This window comes from Zea mays, chromosome 6 (assembly GCF_902167145.1).
Source record: "Zea mays cultivar B73 chromosome 6, Zm-B73-REFERENCE-NAM-5.0, whole genome shotgun sequence".
NCBI classification, from domain to species: domain Eukaryota; kingdom Viridiplantae; phylum Streptophyta; class Magnoliopsida; order Poales; family Poaceae; genus Zea; species Zea mays.
Window position 1 is genome coordinate 118703894 of NC_050101.1, and position 13469 is coordinate 118717362.

At 46.4% G+C, this 13469-nt stretch overlaps 2 protein-coding genes and 1 non-coding gene across 3 annotated transcripts; 2 read left to right on the forward strand and 1 right to left on the reverse strand.

The window, feature by feature from the left end:
- The first annotated feature begins 216 nt into the window (after positions 1-216).
- LOC100280350 (uncharacterized) lies at positions 217-8578 on the forward strand. The gene is made up of 17 exons (NM_001361062.1): positions 217-997; positions 1515-1650; positions 1750-1902; positions 2007-2150; positions 2225-2376; positions 2452-2551; positions 2654-2776; positions 2891-3052; positions 3185-3242; positions 3319-3497; positions 4069-4192; positions 5772-5842; positions 5958-6053; positions 6871-6947; positions 7969-8052; positions 8158-8304; positions 8399-8578. The coding sequence occupies exons 1-16, from the start codon at positions 294-296 to the stop codon at positions 8219-8221; spliced, it is 2427 nt and encodes an 808-aa protein (NP_001347991.1). The 5' UTR covers positions 217-293; the 3' UTR covers positions 8222-8304; positions 8399-8578.
- LOC111589630 (small nucleolar RNA snoR28) lies at positions 1810-1887 on the forward strand. The gene has a single exon (XR_004850985.1). It is a non-coding gene; the product is annotated as a small nucleolar RNA snoR28 (small nucleolar RNA).
- Positions 8579-8846: 268 nt separating the features above from the next.
- Positions 8847-10859, reverse strand: LOC103629864 (UDP-glucuronate 4-epimerase 1). The gene has a single exon (XM_008650954.3). It carries the CDS (start codon positions 10323-10325, stop codon positions 9003-9005), a length of 1323 nt encoding a protein of 440 aa, XP_008649176.1. The 5' UTR covers positions 10326-10859; the 3' UTR covers positions 8847-9002.
- Positions 10860-13469: the final 2610 nt, after the last annotated feature.

A 13469-nucleotide genomic window follows, 5' to 3' on the forward strand; every position in this document is an offset into this window, starting at 1 on the left:
TCGGCACCTCCACCACCGTTAATTCGTTCCCTCACGTTATCGCTGTCGACCCTCTCCCTCTTAGGATTATAGTGTTAGCATGGATTTATAAGAGTCGAGATTGTACCAAACTAAACTCCTATAAAAAAGGAGCAATTTACAAAAATGCCAAAACTGCGGTGTGAATGAGCGCCAAACGGCCGAAACCCTAACACCGTCCACTCCCGTCGGCCACCAGCCACCTCCATTTCAAATACAGTTTCCACCTTCCTCCTCCGCCTCCCACCCCTCGCTGTCTCCGGCGAGACCCGGAAATGGATCTCGTCGCCTCCCCCTCCAGGTCAAAATCCAAGCCCAGATCCTCGCCAGCGAAGCCCGTCGCCGCCCCCGCTGAGTCCAGGATGGACCTCTGCACCCCGTCCAAGCCCACGCCCAGGCGGAAGTCCAAAACGACGGCCTCGCCGGCGCCGATGTCTCCGGCGACGCCATCCACCGTCCGACGCTCGCGTCGCCTTCTTGAAACCCCCACCAAAGCCTCCCCGGAGGTGCAAGTGAAGGCTACGCCCATCTCCAGGGCTAAGCGCACCGCGCCGTCACCGAAAACCCCTGTTCAGCGCGAGACCAAGAGGCAGAGGCGACACCCGAGGAAGAGGGCATACTACCGGAAGGTGGTGTATGATGGCGGGGAGTTCGAGGTCGGCGATGACGTGTACGTGAAGAGGCGGGAGACGGCGGAGTCTGACGCGGAGGACCCCGAGGAGGAGGAGTGCCGCGTATGCTTCCGCACTGGCGGCGGGGTTATGGTGGAGTGCGACGCGTGCCTCGGCGGATTCCACCTGCGATGCGTGCGACCGCCGCTTCGGAGGGTGCCTGAAGGTGATTGGGCGTGCCCTTACTGCGAGGCCGAGCGCGCCGGTAAGGTGGTCGAGCGGCCCAGGCCGCCTGAGGGGAAGCGCGTCGTGAGGACCGCCAAGGAAAAACTCCTTTCCAGCGACCTGTGGGCTGCACGCATCGAGAGGTCAGTGAGGCTTTGGCATTGCATTAGCTTCCGAAGTTTATGCGGTGAACCACGAATTCCTAAGAACTGGCCTAGCAGGCTATCCTTATATTAACATAGCATGTTTTAACTGGTTATAGTTGACTACTACCTGTGAACTGGAAGGTGCTTACCGGCTGTTACTTGCTATTGATTTGCCTAACACTTATGATAACTAACTTGCTGTGCAATTGCAATGGTTTGTCCTATTCATGGTTTAGGTGTTTCAAAACCAAATGATGTGTAATTTTTTTTACTATTAGCCGTGGAATGTTTTAGTTGTAATGAACATTCAGGTTTGTCTGCAAGGCATTGCTGTTCTATACTGTTGTGTGCTTCTTCACCCTCTTCCTTTTGTTTTCCAAAAATTGTTAAAAATCAATCTGTGACGCTAGATGTTTCTCAATATGTCTACAGATAGACCTTATATGTGTCAATGATACTTAGCACTTAATGCACACTTTGTGAGTTTACTGAACGGTGCTGTTATCTGTAACAGTTTATGGAGGGAGCCTGATGGGACGTTCTGGGCAAAGGTCAGGTGGTACATTATCCCTGAAGAGACTGCAGCAGGAAGGCAGCTGCATAACTTGAGAAGAGAGCTGTATCGTACCAATGATCTTGCAGACATTGAGGTGATCAGTGTCTTTCTATGTGTATAGTTGGCTCTTTCACGATTTTTCTTTGTTTGTCCATTTGTTGTCTTAGGTTCTTTGTGCTTATGGCCTGTGCAGATGGAAACAATCCTTAGACATTGTTCTATAATGTGCCCCAAAGACTTTAGGGATGCTAACAACGGAGGGGATGATGTATTTTATTGTGAATATGAGTATGATATACATTGGCATAATTTTAAGCGTTTGGCAGATATTGATGATGAGCCAGAGGTAGATGCCCATAATCTCTTGAGATGCAAAACAGTCTTCTTTGAAGCTTGGACACCATTGTGATTTACCCAGTGACCAAGCTTGTTCCTACTAATTTCTTATAGACAAAGGAAGATCTCAGTGACGAGCCCTACAATGCTGGTGATGATTATAACAGTGACACTGATGAAGATTCAGACTATGACGAGGAGGAAGAATCCACATCATCTTTCTCTGTCAGAAGGAATCAATCACATGAATCTGCGGCGGTAACAAACAACCTTTCTCCTCATTTCATCTGCTGTTTTATATTGCTTTACTGAAATGACATATTTATACATAGAATTCAAGGAAAGGTAGAATATATGGCCTGCAAAAAATTGGGATACAAAAAATTCCTGAGCATGCTCGGTGCCACCAAAAGACTGAGCTGGAGAAGGCTAAAGCAACCCTGTTATTGGCAACTCTTCCTAAGTCATTGCCTTGCAGAGATAAGTATGTTTATTCATCTTCCTGAGTGTTTGTTGTGTGCCTCACAAAAACTGCTACTTAGCTAAAGTCTCATATCAGAGAAATGGATGAGATATCAATATTTGTAAAGGATGCAATCTGCAACAACCAATGCCTAGGACGCTGCCTTTATATACATGGTGTACCTGGCACTGGCAAGGTAACAGACTTATCTTTTCATGGCTGCTTTATGGTTTTATCCCACCTGCTGTGGCTAAACATTAAACCATTTTTTTCTGCATCTAATTTTGTCAACCTACAGACTATGAGTGTACTTGCTGTTATGAGGAGGCTGAGATCTGAATTTGATTCTGGAACTCTGAGGCCATATTGTTTTATCGAAATTAATGGTCTTAAATTAGCATCTCCAGAGAATATCTACAAGGTACTTCTGCTTTGTGGCATAATGATAAATAAATCTGTCCTACTCAACTGTAGCTTGCACATAGCCCTCGGGATTCAGGAACTGTAATTCATGTATTCTTTTTAAAACTTGCAGGTTGTATATGAACAGTTGAGTGGGCATAGGGTTGGGTGGAAAAAGGCTCTTCACTATTTAACAGAACATTTTTCAGGTGGTACTAAAATTGGAAAGCAAGCAAACCAGCCAATTGTTTTGCTGATCGATGAACTTGATCTTCTTATGACAAGAAACCAATCGGTAATAATTCATTTCAGAATTAATAAATTATTTATTTTACCCATAGGTTTATATCAGGAAATTAATAAAAAACTAGCCTTTTCATATTATAATTTGTTTTCTTATCATTTGACACTGGCATTTTTTTATCAGGTGTTGTATAACATTCTTGACTGGCCTACCAAACCAAATTCAAATCTAGTTGTTATAGGTAACTAAACTATTCTTCCATTTTGTCCTTACCCTTACCTTTTACTCACCCCTTGTCTGTTTTGCCATGGTTGCAGGTATAGCAAACACAATGGATCTTCCAGAAAAGTTATTGCCTCGTATATCAAGTCGGATGGGTATCCAACGACTGTGTTTTGGTCCATACAATTATAGACAACTGCAGGAAATTATAACAAGCCGTTTAAAGGGTATTGATGCCTTTGAGGAACAGGCTATTGAATTTGCTTCTAGAAAGGTTTGCCTCACAATACCATGTTTTTATGTTTGCTGTGTCATGTCTTTTCATCCGTAGCTGTTGCTCTCTGCACCATTCCACTAATTCTGAGGTTTTCTTAAAACACATGAAGTGATAAGTTCATATTATGGTCCATTATAAATGAAGTCATGATATTTGTGTCAGGTGTCAAATCAAAGTAAAATATTAGTACTCCCTCTGGTAAAAAGTGCCTGACATTTTTATGTTTTATAGTCATGCAATTATGACCACATTTTTCTTCTTAAATAAGTTATAACGTCTAATAAATGTATGTGGTTTTGAAAGTGTTATTCAAGACAAATATTTTTCATGTGATTTTAATATTTCCAAATTGAATGGTCAAAGTTCTAAAATTTTTGACCAAATTTTAAGACCAGAGGGACTACAATAAATGAGTTCACATTGCAGAGATCATTTTTTAAGGCCAGGGCAACCAAAGAATTTTCTGTTAGTTTGTATCTTTTACTAATTAACTTGTATGAAGAGTATGCCTTTTTCAATTGTAATGTTGGCATTGTATTCCATTTATTTTGAATGCCTTTGCTTGTAGGTAGCTGCTATGTCAGGTGATGCTAGGCGAGCTTTAGAGATTTGTAGACGGGCAGCAGAGTTTGCAGACTACCGTGTCAAACAGTCTCGACAGTCTGCACAGACTACTGTTTCTGCAAAGAAAGGTACTGTGCAGTGTACACATTTGTGCTGGAATCATTCAAGAAAAAACGTGTGCACTTAGGGATGGCAACAGGGACATCACAGGCAGGGAGCGATACCCATCCTCAATCTCTTTGATTTTGCCCGCTCCTTGTCTCAGGGCTCTCTTTCTCCCGTCCCTGATTTGAAGTTCCGGGGCTCCAACAGGTGTGGCACCACCTAATTGTAGGTCGCTGAAGCTCCATCCCGCATAGCCTTGCTCGTTCCACCTAGGCAGCCTCGACGCTGCAATGTGTAGTAAGCAATTAAGCATGGGGCAAGAGGGAGGAGGTCGAGTTGAGCGGGACGAGAGATGGCCGAGCGCAGACGATCGAGTTGTGAGCGGAGGCGGGGGGTTACCGCCAAAGTCCGAGGCTCTGAGTGTAGGCGGTCATTCTGTGCGGAGCTGAGGGTGAAGACAGAAGAAGGGGCGTGGGTGGGGTAGGACGACCGAGGGCGAAGGGAGGGGCACGATTGTTTGGGTGTTTGCTCCGAGTGCGAAGATGGGGAGCGGAATGGCTGAGGTGCAGAGAAGGAAGAGATCGAAGGATGCAGTACTGTGGAAGTGGCGGTGGCCATGGATTTGATCAATGGGATGGGTGGGTGGGAACCTAGGGTTATATTGTTGCCTTGTGCTTGGCCAATTAATTTCTACTAGTACAATGCCCGTGCGTTGCGACGGCACACCAATCATATTTAATACTATAGTACTATAGTATCAAAAGGCTGAGAAAGATATCAGTTGAAAAGGAGACCTGCCCTTTTTTATAACCATCTCGGCCGCTCGTCCTCTTTCATCTAGTGAGGTGGTACTATGAGCATTACGCTACGTGCGACTTTCTGTCATGTTGGCTTGAGTGTTTACTCACAACCCATCTAGGAGGTAACGATCCATGTCACTTGACAACACATGATGACGGTGGACCGCGGGTTAGATTAAAAAGAAGTATAAGGATAGATATGAGTTGAAAAGATCTGCTCCTTTTTTTAGCTAACTCGGGTGCTTGCCTTCCTTCAGCTAGCGAGGTGGTACTACCCGGGAGCGTTGCGCATGCGGCTTCATGTCGTGTTGAGTTTGGGTGACCATATAGGAGGTAACGGCCCACGTCGGTTGACGACGCGGGTTAGATTAGAAAGAAGTAAAAGTTTTTTTTGCAAAAGGGACGACAGTGGAAATCAGGAAAAATGGTGCTTTATAGGAGTAGAGAAGATATTGGACTTTTTCTACCTATTTGCTGCCTGCACAAACACTGCGGGTCCACAATGGGGATGGGTTGCCAGGGAACATTCCCTCCTCCACTTCACCTGACGGGGATAGATTTTGGCCCGTTAAGTCCCTGACTAGGATGAAAAACATACCATCTTCATCCCCCATGAGATCCCCATTGGGGATTGGCCCTGTTGCCATCCTTATGTGCACCAGATTATTCTATCTTTATGGTCACATAGTCACATAAACTTAGACCACCAGTACAAATCCACCATTCATGTTATCGTTTCACGATTTCAACCCTCCTTTGTAACTTGCATATAATCCATTGAACATGAATCTGATTTTTGTAGGTGATGCTGTTGTTTCCATGGGTGACATAGAAGCTGCTATTCAGGAAGTCTTCCAGGCACCTCATATTCAAGTGAGTGGAAAATGTGCATTTTATGCAAGCTTGTACTCATAACCATATCAATTATTAAAGTCACTTGAGCACCCACCATTATTTGGATCTCAGCAACATTTTTGTCTCTTTACAGGTGATGAAGAATTGCCCAAAGTTTGGAAAAGTTATACTGGTTGCCATGGTTCATGAGCTGTACAAAAGTGGACTAGGTGAAATAATGTTTGATAAGGTGAGCTTACATTATCTTTTATGTGTTTTTAGCTCCTATATTTCCAAACAATAATACTGTTGGTGGAAACAAAAAAAACTTGCCAAGCCCAGGAGTCAGAGTGTACAGACGGCTTGTTCTTTAGGCTTCCATGTCCATGCCTAATTGCCTACCTGCTGTGATTTTGACTCAAATCCAGTACTTAGAATGAAATCTCTTACCTTGGTACATAAATTTGTAGCGTCAATTATGTCTGGCACAGGCCCTCGTGTGGCTGTCTCACCCCATGCTATGTGGACCAAAAACTAACCTACAAATTGTTCATTTTGGATTTCTTCTGTTCTGCTGCCATTTTTTCCAGATGGCTACACTTTCTTGATATTGTATTTTTAAGCTTCCTGACTTTATCAGGCTTCAGAATCTGTTGTTGATTATTTTGGGCAATCTCTTATTTCCATTAACTATTTTTTCCTTTTCTGTATTAGTATTACCCTGCTGCAATGGTAGTGCTGAATGGAACTATTGCAAGTGCAGTATTTCCTTTTCATTGATAATTGCTTGGGATTAAAAGGCTTTGTTGTGGTTGTTGTATTGTTCATTTCATTGATTACTCATCCAGTCTTAATTACACTTACATATACTGAGTGGTGCTTTTCCTCCCACTAGCTGTGTCTGAGTTTCCATGTGAACTGAGGCATGCGATGAACTGTTTCATGCTTACTTTGGAAGATGTTATCAGTACTGCTCTTGTTTATATCCTGCCTGTTTGGGGCCATGCACATAGTACTAGTATGGGTGCTTATGAAGAAATCTAACGAGATATTTTCTTTTTCTGTAGTTAGCAACAACAGTTTTCTCCTGGTGCCATGCCAACAGAGAACTATTGCCTGGATACGACACTCTCTTGAAAATTTGGTATGCTAATTCAATATGTGTTGCTTGCAATAGATGAAACTGTGCTGAAGATCCTCATATACAGTAATACAGTAGACTCCTTGAGTTCATGTACACATACCATCATGTGTAATGTGGCTACTGATGGTGTTGCCTTTGCTTCTGTGTGCCATAGCAAATGGAGTTACATCGGCATGTTCCTTTTCCAATTTCCATCCCTAGCATTTGCATGTATCATATGCCATTTTTTTACGCCTCTCCCAAATAGATGTTTTAGTTGTCCTCAGTCATACAATCTTAAGTTTGACTAATTTTATACTAAAAAATACAGATATCTATATTACCACCATTCCACCAAATAGGTATCTTATATTCACCACGGAACTATTTTTATAGTATGCCTATTTCTTGTTATAAGTGTTGACATTCTTTTTTGTGAAGTTTGTCAAACTTAAAATAGTTTGACTTAGGCAAACCTGAATGACATGGTTTTTTTGGACAGAAGTAGCAGTTTTCTAGTATATTGAAAGCAATGGCTATTAGTGCATGCTTGGATATAGACTGAAAGGGAAAACTTCAGCCTGCCTTCTTTTTCAATTGCTATTGCATCCTTTTCATTTCTCATGTGTTGAAATTTTGAGCATGTGAAGATCGTGTGGAGTTTGTAAAAAATGGACTATGCATTGTTTGAGGCGGTCCAATTGGCTTACCTAAAGTGACCTGTTTTGTACTGATCCATTTCGCTTGCTATTGCATCCTTTGCATCTCTCACGTGTTAAAATTTTGATCATGGACGATTGCGTGGAATTTGTAAACTTGGACCGTACATTTTTTCGCGGTGGTCCAGTTGTCATAGCTTTTAGTTAGCTGGCAATTACTTGTGAAAATTCTCTTATATGTGACACTTCATTTTTCTCTAATGAGATAGAACTACTGATGCTTTGTACTGATGTTCCACTCACTTCTCATTTCTTAACTTCTACTCTTCCTCTGATTTGGTTCAGTGACCTATCAGTAAATTTTGAATTTGTCCCATTCGCAGTTGCAAGCTTGGTGAAAGCAAGATCATCCTCTGTGAAGAGGGTAGTAAGCACAAGTTGCAGAAGGTTCAGCTTAACTATCCAAGGTCGGCTCTTGAAAACAGCAATAAAGAACTAAATTCAAATCCAAAACCAGTTTGAACCTACTTTCTCTTGCTGTTGATCCAATACCTCGTTTTCTTGGTTGACAGTGACGATGTGACATTTGCCCTCAAGGAATCCCCAGATCTTCCTTGGCTATCCAAGTACTTGTGAGGTTCATATTACATTAACCATTAATTCCTGGCGTTCTGTTGCATTTCTGTTCTCTTTGGAAGCAACGATTCACTTTACCTGCAGTAAGTTCTCTTTGCATTGCTGATGCCCTGATTGCGGCTTCAATTCTTGGACCTGCTAAGGAGCTGAGCACATTACATATCTTATCATATGCAGGACCTTGCATACACACGTCCCATGGTCGATCTGCAAAGGAACCATCGAAGGATGTCGGCATGGCGCTGCACCCAAGGGATCACGCATATTTAATCGCACAACAGGAACATAAAACGTTAAGAAATATGTACGTCTGCAATTTCGTCTCCTTCAAACTATGGTGTTGTTTGTGTTGTATTGAACTGCCGCGTGTGAGCTGATCCAATTGTTTTCTATTGCCATCTTTCAGTAACTATATACGAATTGTTCGTTAAACATTGACAGTTTTGAATAAGAAACATTGAGATATCAAATTTGTACTTTGCCGGCCCCAGTGTGATGACCATCTAAGAGTATATTTGTTTGAGTTGTATTTTTTTATGTTTTCTAAAAAGCGGTTGTTGGTTTTTTTGACGCTGAGAGTCGACGATAGCTTTTTTCGATAATGTTATTAGTTTTCTAAAGTTAGGAAGCTCGAAAGAAATCTTTAAAAAGCCGGCCCTCCGTTTGATCGTTCTGTCGCCGTCCCCTCCTCTTCTGTCCTAACCCAACTACAACAGCCAGTCAACACAATTTCCCCCACAACTTGTGTGGACCCAGACGAGAGTGGAAGGCACGAGCGACATCATGAGTTCCTGAAGGTATGCGTCCCACGGTTGTATCCGTAGTAGGAGAGGTACCACCTGACGAACTTCTTCAACCCCATCTCCAGGCTCGTCGTGGGCTTGTAGCCGAGCTGCTCCCGGGCCAGGCTGATGTTTGCGTGCGTGTAGGGCACGTCGCCATTGCCGGGCATCTCCACCACGTTCTTCTTGGCCTTCACCCGCAGGTACCTCTCCAGGATGGACACCAGCGTGGGCACCGTGACGGGCGACGTGTTCCCCAGGTTGAAGATCCGGTACGGCGCCGGGCCGCGCTTCTTGCCGCCGGTGCCGGTGCTCCGGCCCGCCGTGTCCAGCGACGCCAGGCAGCCGCGCACGATGTCGTCGATGTAGGTGAAGTCCCGGGCGAGGTCGACGCGGTCCCTGCCCCTGTACACCGTGATGGGCTTCCCCTGGAGGATGTTGCGGGTGAAGGAGAAGTAGGCCATGTCGGGGCGCCCCCACGGACCGTACACGGTGAAGAAGCGGAGGCCGGTGACGGAGAGGCCGTAGATGTGGTTGTAGGTGTGGGTGATCTCCTCGCCGGCCTTCTTGGTGGCGGCGTACAGCGACGCAGGCCGGTCGGTGCGGTGCGCCTCCGAGAAGGGGACGCGGTCGTTGAGGCCGTAGACGGAGGAGGAGGACGCCCACACGACGGCCGGCTGCGGGTCGGCGTCCTTGCAGGCCTCGAGGAGGGACACGAGGCCGGCGATGTTGGAGTGCACGTACGACGCCGGGTTCTCCATGGCGTAGCGCACGCCGGCCTGCGCCGCGAGGTGGAGCACGTGGGTGAAGGGCACCACGTCGAAGAGCTTGGCCAGGAGGCGGCCGTCGTTGATGTCGCCCTCCACCACGAACACGCCGTGGGAGCCCAGCAGCGCGCGCCGGGCCTTCTTCAGCGAGGGGTCGTAGTAGGAGTTGAAGTTGTCGAGGCCCAGGACGCCGTCGCCGCGCTTGCGCAGCGCCAGCGAGCAGTGCGTGCCCACGAAGCCGGCGGCGCCCGTGACGAGCACGGACAGCCCGGCGCCCTCCGCGGACCCCGGCGGCCGCCGCGGCGACGCCGACGCCCGGATCTGCCGCTCCCAGTGCAGCCCGCCCCAGGACGCCGCGAAGTAGCGGGAGGAGGTGTCCACGATGGAGTGGACGCTCAGGTACGTGGCCGTCATGGCCACCAGGAAGAGCGCCCACAGGAACATGGTCCCCGTGGACGCGAAGCAACGGTGCAGGTACCGGCTCATCGCCCCCGCCCGCTCCACCTTCACCTTCCCCGGCGTCGACGGGTACAGGTCCTCCTCCAGCACTCGCATCCTCCTCGCATGCGATCCACCTGTACTGCACTGCAGCCCACTCCGGCGGCCAATGCGCTAGCTAGGAGCTTTTGCAGCTGGTCTCGGTCGGTCTCGGGATCAAGCCGTCGATTCCACCTCTTGCTGGCTGCTACTCCTCTATATATGTGACGACGTTCTTGCATGCGCTTTCCTTGCAAGATCGTCTTCTCGGAGTTGGCATGGTGCACGACGATGAGCGGAGGCGGCCGGCACGCGCTAAGGGAACTAAGGAGGGGAGGAGAGAGAAAGGTGAGATGTTATAAATAGCCATTGTTGGCTTCGCGTGTTGTGTTTCCAGGGCTCGGCGATGTTGATGGAGGTCCCTGTAATTTAGCCCCGTCTATTTTTAGCTGCTGGAGTTGACACACAATGACACAATACTGCGCTCTTCTAAGCTCGGTCGCCTCGACGTAGATGCTTCCTCCTCCTCTCCTTCTGGCGGCAGCTGCTCTCGAGGAGGTTTGAAAGTGGCGTGACCATTAGGACCGTTTGCACACGGCAAAGGGCTCTCAGTGAAAAAAAAAATCGTCGGTATAGGACTAGAGATGTCCAAATGGGCCGCCCGGCCCGGCCCGGCCCGGGCCCGGTGAAGCTCGGCCCGTTTTGGGCCCGGCTCGCCAGGCACGGTTAGAAAACCGGGCCGGGCCGTCTAGGCACGCGGGCTCAATTCCCTGTCCGAGCCTGGCCCGCAGCGGGCCTAAACGGGCTATGCGGGCCGATAAGTACTTTTTAGTGTAAAAAAGCGGGCTTAACGGGCTTAGAGGTAAACGAGCCGTGCCGGGCTAGCCCACCATGCCTAGTTTCTTGTCCGAGCCCGGCCCGCTTATTCGTGCCGGGCCGGCCCGGGCCCGCATAGAACCAGGCCGTGCCGGGCTCAAACAACGGACTTCGTGCCGGGCTCACGGGCCTCGTGCTTATTGGACATCTATATATAGGACTTCTTGCCGACTGCTAAATCCAAACTTGGCAAATAAAAAGTGCCTTAATAGCGTGAGTGATGGTGATAGAGTCTTTATCGAGCGCCTGAGTTTGGCACTCAACAAAGCAAGTTCTAGGTAGCTCACACAACTTGTGTCAAGTGGTATGGTCAGTGCACTCGGCAAAGGTGGGAGCTTTGTTAAGTGTCTTGGCTTTGACACTTAGCAAAGGAAGTTTCCAGGTGTCCAGACAATGTGTCTTTTGTCGACTGCTCTGGACATTGCATTCATCAAGACACCTTTTGCCGAGTGCAACACTCACTACAGGAAACTAATTAACTTCCAAGAGCCCAAATCATCAGAAGTTAGCTACCAACTCTCGGAAGTTATGAGCACTATCGAAAGTTAAGTGGTGCCATCAGAAGTTAAGCTCTCGGAAAGTTTCGGTTGAAAGTTAGCTTAACTTCCTACAACTATCTTCGAAGTTAGCTAACTTACGACGGCTAACAGTGCCTCTCTAAAGTTAGCCTAGGTCTGACGTCGTCCGCGGGCCTGACACCATCAACCACTAACTTCCGACGACTCAGCCTCCTCTCTCAAAAGTTAGCTAACTCTAGGAAGTTAAATTGACCACCATTATAAATATTGTTTCTTTTTCAGTTTCCACCACATTCCACAACATTACACATAGAATAGCAACAACACCACACCACATTTCACATATAACATCTCACATACAATCACCATAAGAACAATAACAAAGACAATAATAGTCTTATCTATTTCATCACAATCACAAAGGTCACAATGCGGGTCTCAAAAGTGTCGAATCTCATCTCATAAGTCACAACTACAAGTAACAACAATATTAAATCTCACAAAAGTCACAAAAGTCTCATAGGTCACTGCTGTCGATCATCATCGGGAAACTCACACGAGTGATGTTCGCCACCACCACTGGCAGGCGGCGCTGTGGTGCTCGACGGCAGGGCGGCTGGCCAGGCACGGTGGCGTGATGATGGGCAACGTGGTGGCAACGGGCAGACGACCATAACGCCTTTAAGGATGTTCCTCCTTCAACCTTGCTAACAAAGAATAGTAGGTAAAGAATTACCGCACTAGGATGTTCCTCCTTCAACCTTGCTAACAACTATCTTTTGTATACTTCTTGTCTTGCTTAAATTTGTGGTCTGGGTATGCTCCCGCGTTTCTATGCATGGAAGACACGTCGTGTGTGGGTCTGCTGAAACCGCTTTCCCCGTCCCCTACGGAGCAGCGTGCTTGGGTTGTTGGGCTTCTGTCGCGGTGCATTTGGCACAAGCCTACTTGCCATGTCATTCGTTGCTATAAACAGAAGACATGGCGTGCCTGACTTTGTGTCATTATGTGGGTGACTGAGGCGCTCGCGCCCCGTGCGGGGCGCGGATTCACTGAGGACGGGTAGTAGATAGACGAATTGGATTAGATGTGATCGATGTGAAGAGAATGTGTCTTGTGGGCTATTTTAAATAATATAAGGGGTTATTTGTAAAAATATGACGCGGGACGACCGTCGAAACTAGTGTTTTAATATAGTAGAGACTAATTAGTTGTCCGTATATTGCTACGTTTTCTATATATCATATTGATAGACCTTGTTGAAATAAGATATTAATTCAAACATGATTATGTTTTTTATTTTTAATTAATTATTATGCATATATATTTTTACTATCCATCCTTGCATCATGTGGTGCCTCAGTGTCCAAACTTCATTACAAGTTTAGTTATACCAGAGACAAATGAGTGATGTTCAACAAAAGATATATATTTTTAGATCGAGTGATAACTCTCATTGATGGACTCCCTATGATGAGGTATTGTGGATGAGCTTGTAGTAGGGGTGGTGTTCTTTGATCAACCACTTGAGGGGAGGTTGTAGAACATCAACATCTTGAGCTTGTGTTAGTTGTGTCATTTGACCTCCCCCTCCACACACACACACATAGCTAGTCATAGCTTCTATGACCAACCAGACATAGCATGAGACATGAGCTCTAGCATGAGAACCTTCTTCTGACTTAGATGAGGAGGCACTTCTCATGTAGTTTGGACCACTCCACACACTTAACACCTTACACAATTGTGTCGGTCCCTCCATAGGACACTTAGGTTTTGTAATTTAGTGTGCTTGATGCTAAGGGAGAGTGGGGACAAGAAGTATGTG